This window comes from Barbatula barbatula, assembly GCF_947034865.1.
Source record: "Barbatula barbatula genome assembly, chromosome: 5".
NCBI lineage: Eukaryota > Metazoa > Chordata > Actinopteri > Cypriniformes > Nemacheilidae > Barbatula > Barbatula barbatula.
Genome location: NC_136769.1, coordinates 19390260 through 19409312, shown reverse-complemented (window position 1 = coordinate 19409312; position 19053 = coordinate 19390260). Strand labels below are relative to the sequence as shown.

Here is a 19053-nt window from a genome sequence, read left to right as displayed (position 1 = left end):
ATCAAAGAAACCACGGGCGAAAATTTACTAATGCCACAAAGTAAAAAAATCTCTTTTTAAATCTATTTCATTTGACATCTTGATATCTCCTATGTGAGAGCCGCAGTTCCACGGGTGAGATAAAGTGCAGCGTTTTGGGATCAAAGAAAACGGTGCGGATCCTCGGGCGCCGCAGCGTTCCATGTGCTTTTATGTCACTTGCCCTCTGCGGGTTCCCCTGTCTGAAGACAATCGGAGGGTATCTCTTTTGATCTGCACCAACGGAAGTTGCAGAAGTCAGCGCGAGTGATTAGTTGAGAGAATAAATGGAGTGTTTCTTGAGCTCAGAGTCTGTGGGAATGAATGGATGGCACTTTCTCGCATGCAGTAATGAATGTGCTAAATTGGGTGTCAAATTATGAGCTCAATGAGAAGTGAATTCACTTAAACCAGACTTTAAATTACAATGAGGGACGACTAGGTGTAACTATCAGAAGCTACTCGGAGTGATTTGGATTGTGTTTGGTGGTGAAAAACTGCATTTTTTTCTTCAAAATAGAAATGTATATGTTAAAAAAATATTATTAAGGACTAGCAAAACGGTAGAATAATTTAAAATGCATTTATACAATACATTTCTATATATATCAAACTGTTGAATTTATTAACTTAACTATTGTTTTTAGACCCACAACATTATAATTTTTACATTAAATGTTTAGGTTAATATTCCGATTTTTAGGTTAGCGGCAATCCATTAAATAATTTGTTTGATATTAAAGAGCAAATTTGATCCAGGAGCGAATTTCATATTTGCGTAAATACATTTAAGACGTGAATAGAGCTAATTCGTGCTGATGAGAATGACGCAAATTGTGTAACGCGATTGCTGCGAACGTGCAAAATATTCGCCTCAGTCACTCCTTCCAGAAAGTAAAAAATGTTCAACTTGACCTATATTCGCACAAAGAGCTTATTGGCAGTTATGGTTTGAGATGTCTCGATGAGTGAAGACACGTTGCACGAGTGACTCGAAAAACAAGCGATGAATATGATGCGAATATTCTTTTATGACTTTTGTTGTGTACACACCATCCCTGTGTCCGAAATCGCCTACTTCCATACTATATATTAGGCAAAAATGAGTCATGAATAGTATGTCCGAAACCTCAGTTTGCACAAAACAGAAGGCGGGAAATTCCGGGATGGTCTTCTGCTTCCGCAGAGATTTGTGAGTGTGGATCGGAGGGACGCTTCTCTATCCCATGATGCCACTGGAGCAGAGCAATTGTCACAATTATGAAATGTAAGCTAACATGAGGCTATAAACAGACTACACTATGGTTGCTCGATATCAACGTCACCTCTACCAAGCCTCCGATAACTTCAAACTTTATAAAAAATGTGTTCCTGTTAAGTAACTAATCCGTGAATGAATCCGCAACTTTCAGGCGATTTACCCAAAACCCATTCAAAAAACTCATAGACTTTGGAGCGATGGAACCGGAAGTCCTAAAATGCTAACTCACTTCCGGCGTTTGCATACAAAAATACGTCATCTCGGAGACTCCCTATTCATATTAACCCCACCACACATACTATATAGAACCTACTGTTTTAACGGTTGATAGGTAGGAAATACACATTATGCATTATGAAGAACACATTTTAAGTTTAGAGGTGTTAAAAAAGCAAAGAAACACTGGATTCACTGGTTTAGAGAATCAAATGACATTCTCATGATAGTGTGTTTTTTACTTCATCTCTTAGGAATTGTAGGTCTTGACAGGGCATTGCATCAGCAACAGATTTTTTATTATTAGTGTTTCCCCATTCTGTTCTTTTAAGCCTGTTAAGGACGCCGGTATCCTGGGCGGCGGATTATTGATTTGCAACAGCTGTGCATGCGCTGGATGTTGCAGACCGACAAAGTCTGTTTACTTCCCTCCCGCTTCCACATTTCGTCCTCAAACATTGACTCGAGCTTGACTTCTCCCTCTTCAATCCTTCCCGCTCCCGCTGTAACGTAACCCACAGGCTACAGTCTCTGGCAGAACGGAGAAAACTCAAAGTCGAACTGTTCAATCAGATTACAAGGATCACACATCTGTGAACGGCTGCTTCCTCCTTGGCTGGAATTAGGAGATTATGAATATTAATGCACAAACGCATCATTTTAATGCAGAAATGTTGCTTGGCATTTTTCTAGTTTTTTGGGGGCATCTTTGAGTCAGGATCGCTATGTGTGCTTGTCGCAGACGTCAGAGCTGTTCTCATGGGATCGCAGCCCTTTTGAAAGTGTAAGTCACTCAACGCGTCTTTGTTATGCTGTAGCAGGCAGAGTAAGGAGAAGTCGTACGAAAACTGCTTAAATCTCTTCTGTGTTCAGTTCAACTGCGGTGTGCAGCCGCAGATTCAGAGAAATTATGCACCGAAACCCTCGTGGGGGCTGCGGGGCTGCTACGCCGGGCTTTTGTTGGCATTCTTCTGTGCTTAAGTGTGATTCTCACGGCCATACTCTTCATTTCCCTGATACGTGTTCAATCTATGGAGAAACAGAGCGCTTTGTCATTCCTCATTCTGACTGTATGAAGTACTAAAGCTAACATGTGTCCTAACTGGGCGTGATGTGAGCGATAAAAGCTGTCTTTCTTTCGGTCCCGTTAACACTGACAGCTATTTTAACCAGTACCTTACTGTCCTGTTCCCGCTGGCAATAGAGAAACATGTTTCTTGCTGATATAAATTGACATTTATAATAAAATTGTATAAAGTGTTCCTGAAACTCAGTTGGTAGAGCATTGTGATAGAAAAGCAAAGGTCGTGGGATAATCTCAGGGGTCAAACAAATTGATGAAAGACATACATTAAGCTGCTCTGGATAAAAGCATGTGCCAAATGCATAAAATGTCAAATGTATAAATCGCGGACGGACATGAGGCATTATAAATAGCAACATGAATGCAGCATCACGCAAAAGAGTTACGGTTGCAAAAATGTATTCCACATCAAAATGTCCAGAGGATTTACAGGAACAGTTCACCCAAAAAGGAAAATTCTGTCCCTCGAGTTGTTCCAAATCTCTTCACATTTCTGTGTTATGATGAACGCAGAGAAAGATATTTGGAAGAATGCTGGAAACCAAACCATTGACTACCATCGTAGGAAAAATTGCTTTATAAATGTCTTTGTTCTGTTGAACACAAAAGAAGATATTTGAAAGAATGTAGGAAAGCAAACAGTTCTGGGGCACTTTTGACAACCATTGACATTTTTCCTACGATGGCAGTCAAACTGTTTGGTAACAAGCATTCTTCCAAATGTAACGGGTGCAAGCTAGTGAAGAGCTGTGCAGCGTGTAAGCCTCACTCCCCGACCAACAGAGACGCTCTAGCGACAGACGCAATAGGGACTGCGGACTTTAGCCTCCTCGTTAGAGCGCCCGTCTCCCATTCGGACCGACATCAGTTCGAAGCCCGTGGAGAGCGGCTACACAAATATCATGTGATCTCGACATGGCAACACCAATGACCTGGCTCGTGTTTTGTGCAATAACACAGTCTACCGATAAGACAGAAGTCTTCATTTCATGTGAGCATTAAACATATTGTGTAAATGCTACATTCATTTCTTTGTGATAAAAGCTTTCATTGAGGGAAACAATTACTGAGTGCTGCTTTAAACATTAAATTCGCTCTGACACACTGTGACTTGCTCGCTCCAGGCAATATCACACAACTCACCTCCATTCTCCATACACACTTAAGTTCACACTGCTTACACATTCTTGTCTCTAACGGCACAGACACAGACAGCCGCAGAGATACAGCCGAGGAATTCCCTGTGCTATTATACAAAATATCAGACCTTTTGTAGGGCCTGGCTATTTAAATGAGGTTAAAAACATGGACGAGAAATCCAAACATAAAAGCGGAATTTACGGTATAATGACGAACGATCAAAAATTCAGCGGATTTGAATGCATTTATTTCGAAAGTAGTGATGACCGGATCTACTGTGTAAATATGGTATCTGCTTATTCCACTACAATCAAACTATCACACTGAAACTCAACGGTCTTTAAGGCAACCTGCCAAAATAAAAGTAACTTGAACAAATTATGATACAACCATACTATAGTATTCTGTAGTAGTAGCTACAGTAATTCGATAAACTATATAAAATAATGTGGTAATACATGAATATTTCCTAAGCTTCAAAAACATTTAAGTATACTGGAATTTTATACCATTAAAGGAATCGATCACGCAAAAATTGTCCCCTTTGACCATAGTTATTTATATTCCTACTATTGAAAGTCAATGGGGACCATTTTTGGGGTGAAATATTCTGTCAAATATTTCAGCATTTTTTTCATGTGGGCAAAAAAACAGCCATGCAAACGCTAGAAAAAAAAATTATGAGAGCACTCCAGTTTTGCCTTTAATCTGCCTTTCTGCAGGCCTTGTTGCAATTCAGTCTAGTGTCTGTCGAATTTCAACAGAAACTTAACTTCCAGAATCACAAAAAGTCACTCAACAGCAATGCAAAAGACAACGAATGCACGCATAAACTTGTAAACAAACAAGCTTATTCCATCATGTATTCATGTTTAAACTAATCCTAGAATAACGTAAAACATTCTGTCAACAGAACATTTCAATTTTCTTCAAATAAAAATAATAACAGAAAAGCGTTTTCTTATTCTGTATTTGGGAGAAATATTGACAGTAGTTAAACAAAAATCATTGTTAAGCGTAAAAATGTACCTATACGAAGTAAATAATTCAGAAAATGATTCCAGAGTGGTCTCCTAATTTCTTTTTCTGAAGCTGTTACTATTAAACACAGAATCCGGAAAAATGAAAACAGAAAAAAATTTAATTGAGAAAAAAATAATTTCATGATTTCCTTTAAAACACCACTCGGCCACTCAGCCAATCAAATCAAGACCAGAACTAACTTTTCTAGAAGATGTGTATATTGCTTCATGGCACTCTTGCTCACCGTGCTGTTTCCCTGCTAAACTGGCCCTTCCCCACGTCATTGACGGCACACAGACGGAACTGGTAAGAACGTGCGGGGATGAGACCCGCGACAATCACGCTGGCGGCTTCTGGATCGATGTTCGCCATAAGGATGGTCCAGGGAGCATCTGTCACAAACCAAGATGTTGCGGGCGGATTATAGAGAAGAACAGCATAGGAATGAGTAATGCAACATACAGCAGTCAGCACACTCACTGTTCTCCGACACCTCCAGGATGTAGCGGATGAGCGGGCTGTTCCCGTCAAAGGCCTGAGCCCACGTCAGGTTGATTGTTCTTCTCTCGGAGCTGCTGAGGGTGGCGATGAGGTTCTCGGGAGCGTGAGGCAATTGCCTACAAACAGAAGGTATTTGTTAATATTTTCATAGAAATATTTAATGTTTATGAATGTTTTATTTGTTACAATTTTTGTTTATTTCATTCGCGCTGTTGTTTTTTGACCTTTTTGCTAATCTATTTAGTAATCCAAAGAGTTTCAGTAAAGCAAACTGTCAGTGAGAGAGTTCGTATGTTTTAACAGTATATATAAATATTGTCTCACCTTGTTATGTATAAATGTTATCTCGGGGCTTTGGCTTCACCAATTTAGCATTATTTGTTGTGCCAATGGAATACAATGCTCTTTTGTACTTGAAACAATGCGCCATTGATAAAAGAGGAAGTGCGGAGGGGAGTGCAATGTTTGGATGTTTGTTTACTATTCACTGTGCGTCCCCGAAAGCCTATTACCTCAATTTTTTAAATCCCAATAGAGAAACAAAGCCCGCCGTTTCAATACAAAATTATGCCCAAGAGCCGGTGAAAAGCAAGAGCGGAATCCAAATCTATAAAGCAAAGGACACAGTAAGTGAATAATTGGCCGGGAAAACGTTCCCATTGTCACGTACCGGACTCGCAGGTGAGTGCTGCGGGAATCGTTGCCTCCCACAGAGGTGACCTTACAGGTGTAGGTCCCGATGTCCCCCGACCAAGTCTGGGTGATGTGCAGGGTGCCGTTCCCATCGAGACGCAACCGAGGGCTTGACTTCACGTCAATAACCGATCCACCTTTCTCCCAGACGTGCCTGTTAATACAAGAGGCTTATTTACTTATGCATGATCACAAAGGGTAAACAGCGACAATGCATGGCAAACTTAATTTCTTAATGAACACGGGCGCTCAACAGCGACGAGGCGACGCACACGTACACACGCACGCACTCCCACATCCACGCCCACACTTCTTAATTGCAGCCACATTCGTTTCCCCATTTAATCTCGGCTGTCTCGCGTTTAATTAAAGTCTCCATCTAAGTTATTGCTCTGTTTACATATTCATCTGTTTTCCCTGATCAAATAAATAACAGCAGCCCAGCAGGTGACAGTTAAATCAAGTCTTATGAGACTGAATATAATAAACACAGGACGGGAAGTGAAAGAGCGGGCTCGCGTTGATCAAGACGGGGGGGGCGGCTAAAAGAGAGAGAGCATGAAAGAGATGAAGAGGTCTTACTTGACTGCGACGCTAGGATCATGGGTCACCCCACAGGTCATGGCCGCTTTGGTGCCCTTGATCACGCTCTGGTCCTGAGGTGGATTGTTGATTCGCGTCCGAGCTGGACACAGATAAATCACAGTATAGTACGGCATTCGAACGACATTGATTTTCTTTCCAATTTGTGCGAGCCATGTACTTAGTCTCAGCCTCAGACACCACACTCGCAAATTGTTTATAGAGCGTCTGATGCACATTGCACAGAAAATGGCAAAAGCTTTTATAGCATCTAAGCTGAGCGATACAATCACAGCCAATCAGAAAAACGTGTGAACTCGCTGCTTCTGCGCTGTAGCGCTCGCAAAGCATCGCACAGCTGAAGAGTTTTAAACTAAAAACACATTCTTGCATTTTTATGACTTTCGTGATGTAACTGGTTTTTCAAGTGGAACGTAGGGGATTTGTATTAATTATCCAATGCTTTTTCAGCATCCACAATATGTACTAGACCATGTTTGATACATGAGAAGTGGGATTTTGCTCCGTTTCAGTGACTTCAGTGTGGGGGAAAAACAAACAAGAAATAAATGTTAATGCGGCTTGTCACATTGTGAAGACAGTACGTATGTGTCTTTTAAGGGCACAGTTCACCCAAAAAATTTTATTCTGTAATAATTTTCTCACCCTCAGTTTGTTCCAAATATGTATACGATTATTTTTGTGATGAAAACCCAAGTTTTCAGTAACCAAACGGTTCTTGATAACCATTGACTAGTTGAGAAAATGACAATGGTAGTCAAACGTGCCCCAGAACTGGTCAACATTTTTCTAAATATCTTATGTAGTGTTCAACAGAACAAAGAAATATATAAAGCATTTTTTACTATGGTAGGCATAGTGGCCAAAAACAGTGTGGTGACAAGCATCCTTCCAAATATCTGTCTGTGTTCATCAGAACAAAGAAATGTATATTGGTTTGAACTTGAGGATGAGTAAATGATGACAGAATGTTCATTTTTGATTGAACTGTTCCTTTAAAAAGCAAAATCCGATTGGTTACTTCACATGCCAGTTAGACAGCTGCTACTTGTGACGTCTGGTTGAACAGAACAAGCCGCAAATGTATCCAAGCTTTATACTTTAGATGTGGCTATACTACACCTACCCCACACCACCAGATCAGCCGAAGCCTCGTCAATCCCACGTGAGTTACTGGCCATGCAGGTGTAGGTTCCGGCATCAGACAGGTGCGATGGGCTGATCAGGAGGCTGCCCGACTCCAACAAAGTGAAACGTGGCAGCTGGACAGAGCCGCTAGCCAGAACCCGATCAGCTGAAAGATGACGACAAGAGGGAGAAAGAGAAAAATTAGACTAGAAATCAGATAGACATGATAGTCCCCAAACTTGTCGGAAGACCGGTGATTGGACACTTGATTTAGCTGACGTCCCAAAGCCCCCACAGTTACATCAATGTTCATACGTCCACGAGACACTAAGATGAATAGCCGTCTTTTACAGAGATGACGGATTGGAGACTGACCTTTCTGCCACGTGATTGCAGGTCGTGGGGCTCCTGAGGTCTCACAGTGTAAAATGATTGACATGCCGTCAATCACAGCGCTGTCAGATGGGCCGGCCGTGATGTTCGGTGCGATACCTTAAGACGGTAAGACAGACCTACACATAAGTACTGAATAGAAAATTAGTTCATTTAATTAACTGGATTACAAAATCAGATCCCAAATATCGAGTACTAGTAAATATATGATTTTATGTTTTAATACTCTCACAATTCCTATTTTATTGATTTCTATATTACATACACTACAGTAGACATCATTTCCCTATGTATTTTTTGTCTATTCATTTTGTCGTAAGCTTTCTTTATTATACTGAATATACTTATACAAAATACTCGTTTTGAAGTTGTTCCAGATGGGGAGGGTTGTTAAAATTTACACTGTCCTAACAATGTCATCGTGGTTTTGTGTGTCATTTTTTGGAGGATCTATTGACAAAAATATAATATACTGTGCATAACTATGTCTTCAGAGGTGTATGAAGACCTTTTGTAATGAAGCGTTATGTTTTTATTATCTTAGAATGAGCTATTTCTGTCTTCATAGACACCGGGTCACCTGACATGGAATTCACCATGTTGTTTCTACGGTAGCCCTAAATGGACAAACTAAAGAGAGCGCGTTTTTTAAATACGGTATTTTCTTCGGCAAAGGAGCAAAAACGTGACAACATCTTAGTTCTGTGTCAGCCACCGTAGTGCTTCGAAAGGGAGGGATGGAGTGAGCCATTGGTTGCAATTCACAACCTCACCACTAGATGCTGCTCGATTTCATACACTGGTCCTTTAAATGTTTTCATATACTGTAATATTACATGCACTTAAAATCTCTAAAGCTGTCTGATCATTTTGTGAAGTTCTTGTTTGTTTAATAAGGAATGGAATACACATTCTTTCTTACTCTGCAAATTAAATAAACATAGATTATTACTGACTACAACACAACCGACACAACTCTTTAAGTTTGTGGGAGACCCTCAAGGCAAACATTAAAGGTAAGAAGTACATTTTCTAGATTGTTTCCCGGTCTCCACTAAATCATTATTAGAAGAACTGTCAGTGTAATTGTTATTAAAATAAATAACTCCATAAACAAATTAACACATTATTGCAAATTAACAATTCATGCCCTGATTTAGGCTATATGTAGATCCCATAACACGAGGTTTTGCTCCCATCAGTGCAATGCAATGATTAAGTGACAAACTCAAATAAAAAAAGACCACTGTGCACCGTAGGCCAGTCATTAGCATATGTTCACTGATATGGAAATAAAACGAGCAATACATTAACTGCTGAAGCCACTTTCTCGTTATTATCTCATTCTTTACTCATCTGGCGCAAAAATATAACGTTTCCAATTATCTTCATTTGCAAGATTTATTTTCACCGCACACATATATGCCATTAACTGCAATGTCTTTTTAATTAAAATAAGCAGCACAGGTTTTTTTTCTTTGTGCTGGTTAAGACGGCTGTGTAATTTAAAGGCCTCTGGGGTGTGAAATGAGTCAATTCCATGCGTTGGGTTTTGTTTAACCATATTGTTGGTTATTAAAACAGCTCTCCGGGAGCCAGCTACATCCGGTTAGGTTTGACCGCAGGAGTTGGACATTCAGCTCAATCCGACCCAAAATGAGATCCACGGCTCCCTTACACAACCAAATCATCAAATATTTCTTTTTTTCGAGCTGTCTAAGAAAGTCGAGTTAAACAAATATTGGATGACTACCAGACCTGTCCAGCGCTGAGAAAAAAATCCAATATTCTTTCCATCTCCCACTTCTAAACTTTAAATAATCTCTCTTTTCAATCTCTGCTTCTTTCTCTCTTTGTAGGAGCTGCTGAAAAGTCGTGGGACTTATAAAATGATAAATCTGACAGGAGATAAGCAAGATGATGAATGGAGCGGAGAAGAGGAATAAATGAAGAGCGAGTTATTGACAGGCCCAGATGGTCCTTTGACGTACTGGTGACAGCGAGGTACGTGTTCGTCTGGATCTCTCCCGCTAAGTTGCGTGCGAAACACTGGAACATTCCCGTATCGTCGGGGAGCAGTCCGTTTATCTGCAGGCTGCCGCCCACCAGGACCCTGTACCGAGGTGTCTTCACAGGGCTTATGGGTACTGCGTCCTTATACCACACCATATCTGGCTGAGGAACACCTGCGGGGGGATCAGAGGAGGAGTGTTGTTTAACACATCCACACACACACACAGCGTACACACCGCACACACACAGACTCACCGCGGGCTTGGCATGGGATGTCTACCACCTTCTCCATCTCAGCCGTTATGTGTCTGTCGGGTTCCTTTACAAACTGAGGATGTTCTGCACAGAGTTCAGTTGAGACATTGAACCAGAGACGTTTCTAAATCAAGAACTTTAAGTCTAACGTCATGCACCATTGCTTTCCGATCCAAATGCTCTATTAGATACCAAAGACAAAAAACGTTAATATGCGCCCCTGTCTGTCTCAGATTAAGTCATTTTTACTGTTTTCTACATAAAATCATACAGTACTTCAATGCTCCTTATCTCTAAATTAGATTATGAGACTTTGGCAGGGTCGCATATGCTCTCATGATGTGCTGTAAAGCTATCAAAAAACATATAGCGTTCTTGCGCTCCGGGCGACCCGAGTTCGAATCCCAGCTCAAGGTCCTTTCCCGATCCCACCCCCTCTCTCTCGCCCACTTCACTTCCTGTCCTCTCAACACAACAGCTGTCCAAATAAAGGCAAAAACGCCCCAAAATAAATCTTAAAAAAATATACATATATATTGACTTCTGAGATTCTGTGAGCCTGGAGACTGTACTGTACACCGTAGGTTTATATGTTTCACTTAAAAAGTGCGATAGGAATAGATGCGCATAAACCGTAGTTGTTTAAATAGCAGGCTTGGACCCATAGGCAGTTGTTTACGTCACAACTAGACACGCTTCGATTAAACATTTCTCCATCGAATCTGAAAATAAACCCATATTTCTTAAAGTTAAGAAATATTCATTTCACACATGAATAATCCGCGGTATCTGTATCGGCGGAGAAATTGTATTGGTGTGCATGTCTATTAATTCATCAATATATTGACTATTAGGAACATCAAACTGGTATTGGGACTGATCTGTATTTAAACTAAACTATAGTCGACGTGACATATGATAATAGCTTTTCTTGACAGATAGAGTTTATTGGCAAATATCGTGTGTGTCTCTAGTCACGACTTAACATTACAGCAAAATGTACAATGAATTTGCTAACATGTTATTGTTATTATGAATCTTTCCGTGCTCATGACTGTACAATAGACACACTAGATCAGCCGTTCTCCGCAATAAAGTTATGAGGTGGGAAACACCTGGAGAAGTTTATAAATAGACCGGCAAGCTTCTTTGGAATGTTGTCCATCATAACAAAACTGAATAAACACGGCACAGCCCAGACAGTTCTAGCATCAAGCTGTCCAAACAAATTTAGCTACCGAACAAGAAGAGCAAATGAGACCAGCTGCAACTCCTAGATGAAGAGCGGGCAGATTCTGACTGGACATCATGAATCTATACACCGCTTCGCGTCTGAGTTTGGCCGGACTGATGCCTTTTCTGAGGATGGCAAATATATATACTGTTTATTATATTATACAGTATATATAGGATATATCCATAGTTTGTTGTAAGACAAGAAGCGAGAGCTGAAACCTGCTGGAGGACATACATCTAAAGTTTAGTTATTTGAGGAAAGCAAAGCAAGTGTCTGGCACAAATAAAATACACGCAGGTGGTACCAAAACAGTCTTCACACTTAATGATCATTTCTGCTGGAGAGCATACTGGCATCAAGTGCAACACGGACAGACCCAAAAACACACAGTTTCAGTAAGCCAGATATCTAGGTTTAGCGTTTTTTAATAGGATAATAAGCCAATGCACACAGCGATGAAGGACCGGCTTCAAAAAAGAGGGTTTATATTCTAGAATGACCCAGACAGAGCCTTGACTTTAATCCAATTGAAAATTTTGCATACGAGCGTAAAATTGCAGACTCTCTCCATTTGATTTCGGTAGAGCCGGAGCATATTTGCATGGAAAAATGGGCAAAAAAATGTTGTAATCTAAAGGTACAAAGTTTGTAGAGACTGGAGACGACTCAAGGCTGTAATTGGACTAAGCACAGAGTATTGACTTATAAATGAGCCTTTACTTTTGGAGAGAAATGAAGGCTCTTAAATGAATGGATACCGTGGTGTTTGATTAAAAAACGCTGAAATTAAAAGAAGATTTCGAGGATGTAAATGAGAAAATTATGCAAGCAAGTAAATACTTTCTGGCACACGTAGAATATGAATGTAAAAGGTAAAAAGGGCTTCAAAAGGATGAAACGTTCGGTCCGCCAGAGCATATTTTCCTTACCCAGCACGTGCAGATATGCCCCAGCGGTGACAGACGGGGCACTGCTGCTTCGGAGAGAAGCTTCACATTCGTAGTATCCGCTGTCACTGACCAATGGACCGCTGATTGTCAGGCGACGGCCAAAGTCCCTGAGGCCTCGGTTTACCAGCATGCCATTTTTCCGCCATGTAATACCAAGCTTAATGAGAGGCCTGGAGACAAAAGCGGAGAAATACGGATAAACACAGGCAGGGAATGAGAGATAGCAGTTGCCCCAAAGAAACAAATAAACAGAATTGAGTTTTAATAGTTTAGGGTCATTTCCAGGGCTCACACACACCTCGCATTGGCCACACATTCCAGCGTGACCTCAAACGTGCCCACCATCACGCTAGTGTTCTTCGGCGGGATTATGATCGCGGGAGCGATGGGGTCTGCTGGACCACCCACATCTGAAGAGAAAGACAAACAGATTAAAAACTCGTATTTCTCAATTGTTTCTTCTAGCTGTGAAATGAAAGAGTTCACAAGTTTAAATGACGATACACTCTCAAAAATAAAGGTGCTTAAAAGGTTCTTCACCGCGATGCCATAGAAGAACCACATTTGGTTCCACAAAAAACATTCAGTCAAAGGTTCTTTTAAGAAACATCTCTTTCTTACCTTTTTATAATCTGAAGAAATTTTTGAAGTACCTTTTGTGAAACAGAAAGGTGTTATAGATGTTAAAGGTTCTTTGTGGTACTATTTAGACAAAATAAAAGGTTCTTCTATGGCATGGTAAAATACCTTTATTTTTAAAGAGCGCATGCAGGGGAAGTTTTCCCACATATTAAAATGTTGTCGTTGTATCACTCTCATGTCATTCTAAACCGGTTAAGACACTTTTCTTCTGTGGAACAAAAAAGAAGATATTTTGAGAAATGTCTCGGTGGTTTTGTCAAATCAATGGAAGTCAATGGGAGCCAATGTTGTTTCGTTACCAATGTTTTCCAAAACGTCTTATTTTGTGTTCTGCAGAAGAAAAAAAGTCATACAGGTTCGGAATAACACGAGGGTGTGTAAATATAATCCTTGAATGTTATAAAAGATCAACTAACCAGTATGTCATTTGAACAATGTGCAACAGCCACCCACTTCTCACAAACCAATCAATTCATGATGTATAAAATACAGTTTTACCTCGTAGAAGGATTTTCTCACTCCAAAATAAATCAGATTATACCCGTAAAATGAGTCGAGAACAGCGTTTTACACTGGCTTTAAAAAGAGAGCAAATGAAGACCTTTGCTTAAATTGTCTGCTATTCAGATTGTTACCTAGAAAATGTACTCGGAGAAAAGGTCTCAACAATATAACAAACTGTGCTCGGATCTTCCACTACACCAAAGTCTGCGATCAAAGGCCAGACACTTTAATAAGAACTTGAACGTTTCCCAGAAAACTTGAGCTACACTACATAAACCGTATCTACATCACATGTAAGGATGTTCTCAGTGGCCAGCTCGGGCCCCAGGATCCACATCCATCCATCTGACTCCACCAGGGCCTTTTTGTACAGTCACAGGGTGCCTATGAAGCCAGAAAGCAGAAAACCTTTTAAAAGCACAACCCCTGAGCAATAAAACGTTCCTCAGAGAACAGAGGCGGAAAAGCGAGAGTGTAGGTGGAGGTGAAGTCAGGAAGAAATCAGACGCAAAGATACTCTTTAAGCTCTGAGCACTTGTTCTTCTCCTTCGCACAACCCTCGCCATTATGTGCTTAGTATTATATATGTAATTGTGGGCGCCCTCTCGTCCTGTAAGTGCACTGTAATACCTTCACTAATGTGCCGCTCCGCAGAATGGAGTCTGATTGAAAGACACCGGCGACGTGATTAAATGGCACGCAATCATTCGCCGGCTCCAGGAAACCTTTAGCTGCCCATTGATTCTCTGCCCTCAATCAGTGATCTCTCTCTTTTCCTCCGTCCTGATCTGATTCCACGTTATTTGCTTCCTTTTCTTTACGCTCGGACCCCTGGATTAGAGTTATAGCCGGTATATACGCTCTCTGTTTTTCATAAATCTGTTTTTGTGGGCTTTATTAAAAACAGGGGCTGTGTTTATGAGGGTGCTTAATCACTCTGTCATTGTGGCACCGCAGGAGCACCGCTATCACACACAGCTCCATGAGGCTTCACCGCATGCCATGTACTCGCAATCTACTGCGCAGTGAGTTGGGGAATATTGATTCTAGAAACACTTGAGTTGAGACGGGCCCCCATTATGTGCAGTGTGTTTGGTGAGAACCACTAGGGGGAGACGGAGATGTTTTTGTGAGGAGGTCAGTTCACCTTTCGGATGCAGTGGTCATCCAGTGAAAAGAAACAAACAAGATGGCCTTGGATTATATAGTCTTATTGCACGCAATACTCATTGACAGTGGGGTGAGATGAGAGTTTGAGTCCAGCACACATCTATTCCTTCTCGTTTTTTGCCTACTCATTTTTAACCTGTATCATTAAGATGGTCGACAAAGCCAAAACTAAAATAATGTCGAGAGAAAGAGTCTTTTTTATGACAAGGTAGGAACAAAGCATCTTAAATCTTTTATATAAAATGGGGTGCTGCATTGTAAACCTATACATAAAGCGTATATTTACAAATATAATATCTATGCTCAAAAGACATCAAATTAATATTGATATACAAAAGTTTTGTGACATTCAATTTTAAATCAAATATAGCCCAAACATTAATGTTGCCTTAGTAATAAACTCAAATTATTAATTGTAAATAAATGAAACGGAAATAAAATAAATTAAATTCAAAATAAATTAAATGTAAAAAATGAAACCTACATGTTGAAAACAATAAATAATCAAATTAGAAAAAACATAAAAATGTTTGAATTAAAACTAGGAAAAACAACAACTGGCATAATTGAGATAAAATAATAATATTGTATTAAAGATACATATTTCATTAAGTATACTATGTAACTTGCTACCAAAACTACAATGATTTAAACGTTTCTGTTGAAATGAAATGAAATAAAGTCCAAACCAAAATCAGAAATGTTGCGGTAGTAAGTCGAAACGCTAACATTAATAAAAAGTTAAACCTATATAAAAAACAATGAAAAACTAAAATAAACTTTCAATGAATCATAAAAAAAAACTCCTCAGTGACAAGGCTCCGGGGGTGGATGAGATTCGCCCTGAGTACCTCAAGTCTCTGGATGTTGTGGGGCTGTCTTGGCTGACACGCCTCTGCAGCATCGCGTGGCGGTTGGGGACAGTGCCTCTGGGATGGCAAACCGGGGTGGTGGTCCCTCTTTTTAAGAAGGGGGACCGGAGGGTGTGTTCCAACTACAGGGGGATCACACTTCTCAGCCTCCCCGGGAAAGTCTATGCCAGGGTACTGGAAAGGAGAATACGGCCGATAGTAGAACCTCGGATTCAGGAGGAACAGTGTGGTTTTCGTCCGGGCTGTGGAACGCTGGACCAGCTCTACACCCTCTACAGAGTGCTGGAGGGTTCATGGGAGTTTGCCCAACCAATCCACATGTGTTTTGTGGATTTGGAGAAGGCATTCGACTGTGTCCCTCGCGGCATCCTGTGGAGGGTGCTTCGGGAGTATGGGGTCGGTGGTCCTTTGCTAAGGGCTGTCAGGTCCCTGTACGGCTGAAGCAGGAGCTTGGTTCGCATTGGCGGCAGTAAGTCGGACTTGTTCCCAGTCCATGTCGGAATCCGGCAGGACTGCTCTTTGTCGCCGGTTCTGTTCGTAATTTTTATGGACATAATTTCTAGGCGCAGCCAGTGGCCGGAGGGTGCCAGGTTTGGGGACCACACGATTTCGTCTCTGCTATTTGCGGATGATGTTGTCGTGTTGGCCCCTTCAAGCCAGGACCTTCAGCATGCACTGGGACGGTTTACAGCCAAGTGTGAAGCGGCTGGAATGAAAATCAGTACCTCCAAATCCGAGGCCATGGTCCTCAGTCGAAAAGGGTGGCTTGCCCACTTCAGGTTGGTGATGAGTTCCTGCCTCAAGTGGAGGAGTTTAAGTATCTTGGGTCTTGTTCACGAGTGAGGGAAGGATGGAACGGGAGATGGATCGGTGCAGCTTCTGCAGTAATGCGGTCGATGCACCAGTCTGTCGTGGTGAAGAAATAGCTGAGCTGCATAGCGAAGCTCTCAATTTACCGGTCAATCTACGTTCCTACTCTCACCTATGGCCATGAGCTTTGGGTCATGACCGAAAGGACAAGATCCCAGATACAGGCGGCCGAAATGAGCTTCCTCCGCAGGGTGGCTGGGCGATCCCTTAGAGATAGGGTGAGAAGCTCGGTCACCCGGGAGGAGCTTGGAGTAGAGCCGCTGCTCCTTCACATCGAGAGGGGTCAGGTGAGGTGGGTCTGTTCCGGATGCCTCCTGGACGCCTTCCCCGGAAGGTGTTCCGGGCCCGTCCGACCGGGAGGAGACCCCGGGGAAGACCTAGGACACGCTGGTGGGACTATGTCTCCCGGCTGGCCTGGGAACGCCTCGGTGTCCCCCCGGAAGAGCTAGAGGAAGTGTCTAGGGTGAGGGATGTCTGGGCATCTCTACTTAGACTGCTGCCCCCGCGCCCCGGCCCCGGATAAAGCGGAAGAAAATGGATGGATGGATGAATCATAAAAATATAAAAATTAAAGCTAATTCAAAATAACAATAAAATTGTAATACAACTAAATTACTTCATTAAGTTCCCTTAAAACTTTTGCTTTGATTTGAAAATAATAATGTTGTATTTATGAAACATAATATTTCTTTGAGTATATTATCGCTACTCAAACTAAAATTACTAAAACATTTCTGTTGAAATTAAAATCATATCAAATATAGCCCAAACCCCCTAAAGTTAGACGGATCCCACATGGACACTTGTTGACATGTGACATTTTGGCTTTACCCAGAACTTACTTTCCACAGTGAGGACGACGGGCTGACTGGTCTTGTTCTCCCCGTTCTTGTCATTGACGGCCTGAGAGTAGTAACGGCCTGCGTCAGGGGCAACCGCAGAGAGAATGACCAGCGTGTTGTCCAGAGTGAGAGCTCTGAGGATTGAGAGAGAGAACAGAAACTAGCAAAAACAACAACTGGCATCATGGCGATAAACAACTTACAACATGAGGAAAAGCGTGCACGGCCGGCAGGCCGGGATTGCTTATGTTATTTGCATCGAGGACTCGAGTGGATAAGTGTTTCACGATTGCCGGAGCTGCGATGCAGGTCATGCGTTAGCGCGAGTGGTTAAATGAGAGTCGACACTTGGAGTGCAGTGAGATTAGAGCCTGTGTATCTGTCAGCACAGGCCTGATCAGCCCAGATTATACCGACTCCAGCGCAATTAGACTGAGGGCTTTCAGAGCGACCGAACCCAACGCGCAGCGGAATATCAATGCACCGACGGAGCAACAAACAAGCGGCAAACAAATCGTACGCTGTCAGGCCCTCTCACCATCATATACGACCATTACAGCCGCCTGAGAGGCGCGGAGAGAGAATTCGAGGGTCGAGCCGCACCGCTGGAAACCTCAGATGTTTATATAACCCCCGCCTCAACGCCTGGGGTCTCACATGGGACTTCCTGCATATACCCGGGCTAAAAAACACAGTCTGAGTGTTCACTAGTCAGTGGGATGGGGAACCCAACCCCCTCGCAAGTGTCTAAAGCCCTCACGTCAGATGTGACACTCCGGATGATCAGCATGAATTATAGATCATTAAACACACAGAGTGTTTTGGTCGAGCCTCTTGCTGGCGGACGAAGTAAATTGATCTCAGGTGATTACTAAGACCTTTCTAACACGAACCAAGAGCAAACACACATACGGCGCAGCCGGCACGCACGCAGCAACTCTGTATGCGCTCGCCCGTAAAGCCTGCCAATCATCCAAGGTCATCAATAAAGGCCTTTTGTCCATTTTGTCTAATTGGCTCCCGTGTTGCCGGCTTCCTCTCCAGCTTTCAATCACATTTAGTCTAAAGTCAACAGGGGTTCTTATTATAGCGGACTTCATCAATGCGAGTGGGGGAGATCAAACTCCCTCTGACAGAAACTTCTGGAGTAATTATACTATAACATTGTATCCTTTATCTGTATGGTACTGTATAGTAGCGCTTGGGTGATAAAGGGAGCCATTAAGTTGAGCAAAGAGCTTATGTCAAGAGAGGCTTACATGCGACTGCTGGGGGGAATCTTGCGGCCGTCTCTGAACCATGTGATCCCGGGCCGGGGAAAGCTGTGGATCTGTGGGGGAACGATCAATGCCGCCTCCCCCTGGGACACCACCTGAGATCTTTCTCCTTCCACAAAGCCTTCCATGTCTAGGGGAGAGAAGGGAAGTCCAAAATAGAAAGAAAAAGGAAAGTGAAAAGACAAAACACGAACAAGGAAAATGTGACCTTGTTTTACAATCTTGCGAAGGCATAAGACGTAGTTTTCTTGCTCATATGGGTCTTGTCTTTTCAGCATCAAAGTTTTTTTTTTACTTATGTATAGTTAATCAAGATCAGAGTGTATTTAGTGGTGCTTTACTGTAATATCCCAGAAAAACT

General features: G+C 42.0%; 1 protein-coding gene across 1 annotated transcript in view; it reads right to left on the bottom strand.

Moving 5' to 3' along the window:
* Positions 1–19053, bottom strand: part of sdk2a (sidekick cell adhesion molecule 2a) — a 48523-nt gene that overhangs the window by 27027 nt on the left and 2443 nt on the right. Inside the window, exons 3-14 of the mRNA XM_079457762.1 lie at positions 18675–18822; positions 17416–17549; positions 12814–12925; positions 12495–12685; positions 10329–10412; positions 10052–10246; positions 8043–8159; positions 7666–7833; positions 6519–6621; positions 5914–6090; positions 5223–5359; positions 4987–5134 (exon numbers count right to left, since the gene is read on the bottom strand). Of these exons, the coding sequence (XP_079313888.1) occupies positions 4987–5134; positions 5223–5359; positions 5914–6090; positions 6519–6621; positions 7666–7833; positions 8043–8159; positions 10052–10246; positions 10329–10412; positions 12495–12685; positions 12814–12925; positions 17416–17549; positions 18675–18822 (1714 nt within the window). The remainder of the gene's footprint in view (positions 1–4986; positions 5135–5222; positions 5360–5913; positions 6091–6518; positions 6622–7665; positions 7834–8042; positions 8160–10051; positions 10247–10328; positions 10413–12494; positions 12686–12813; positions 12926–17415; positions 17550–18674; positions 18823–19053) is intronic.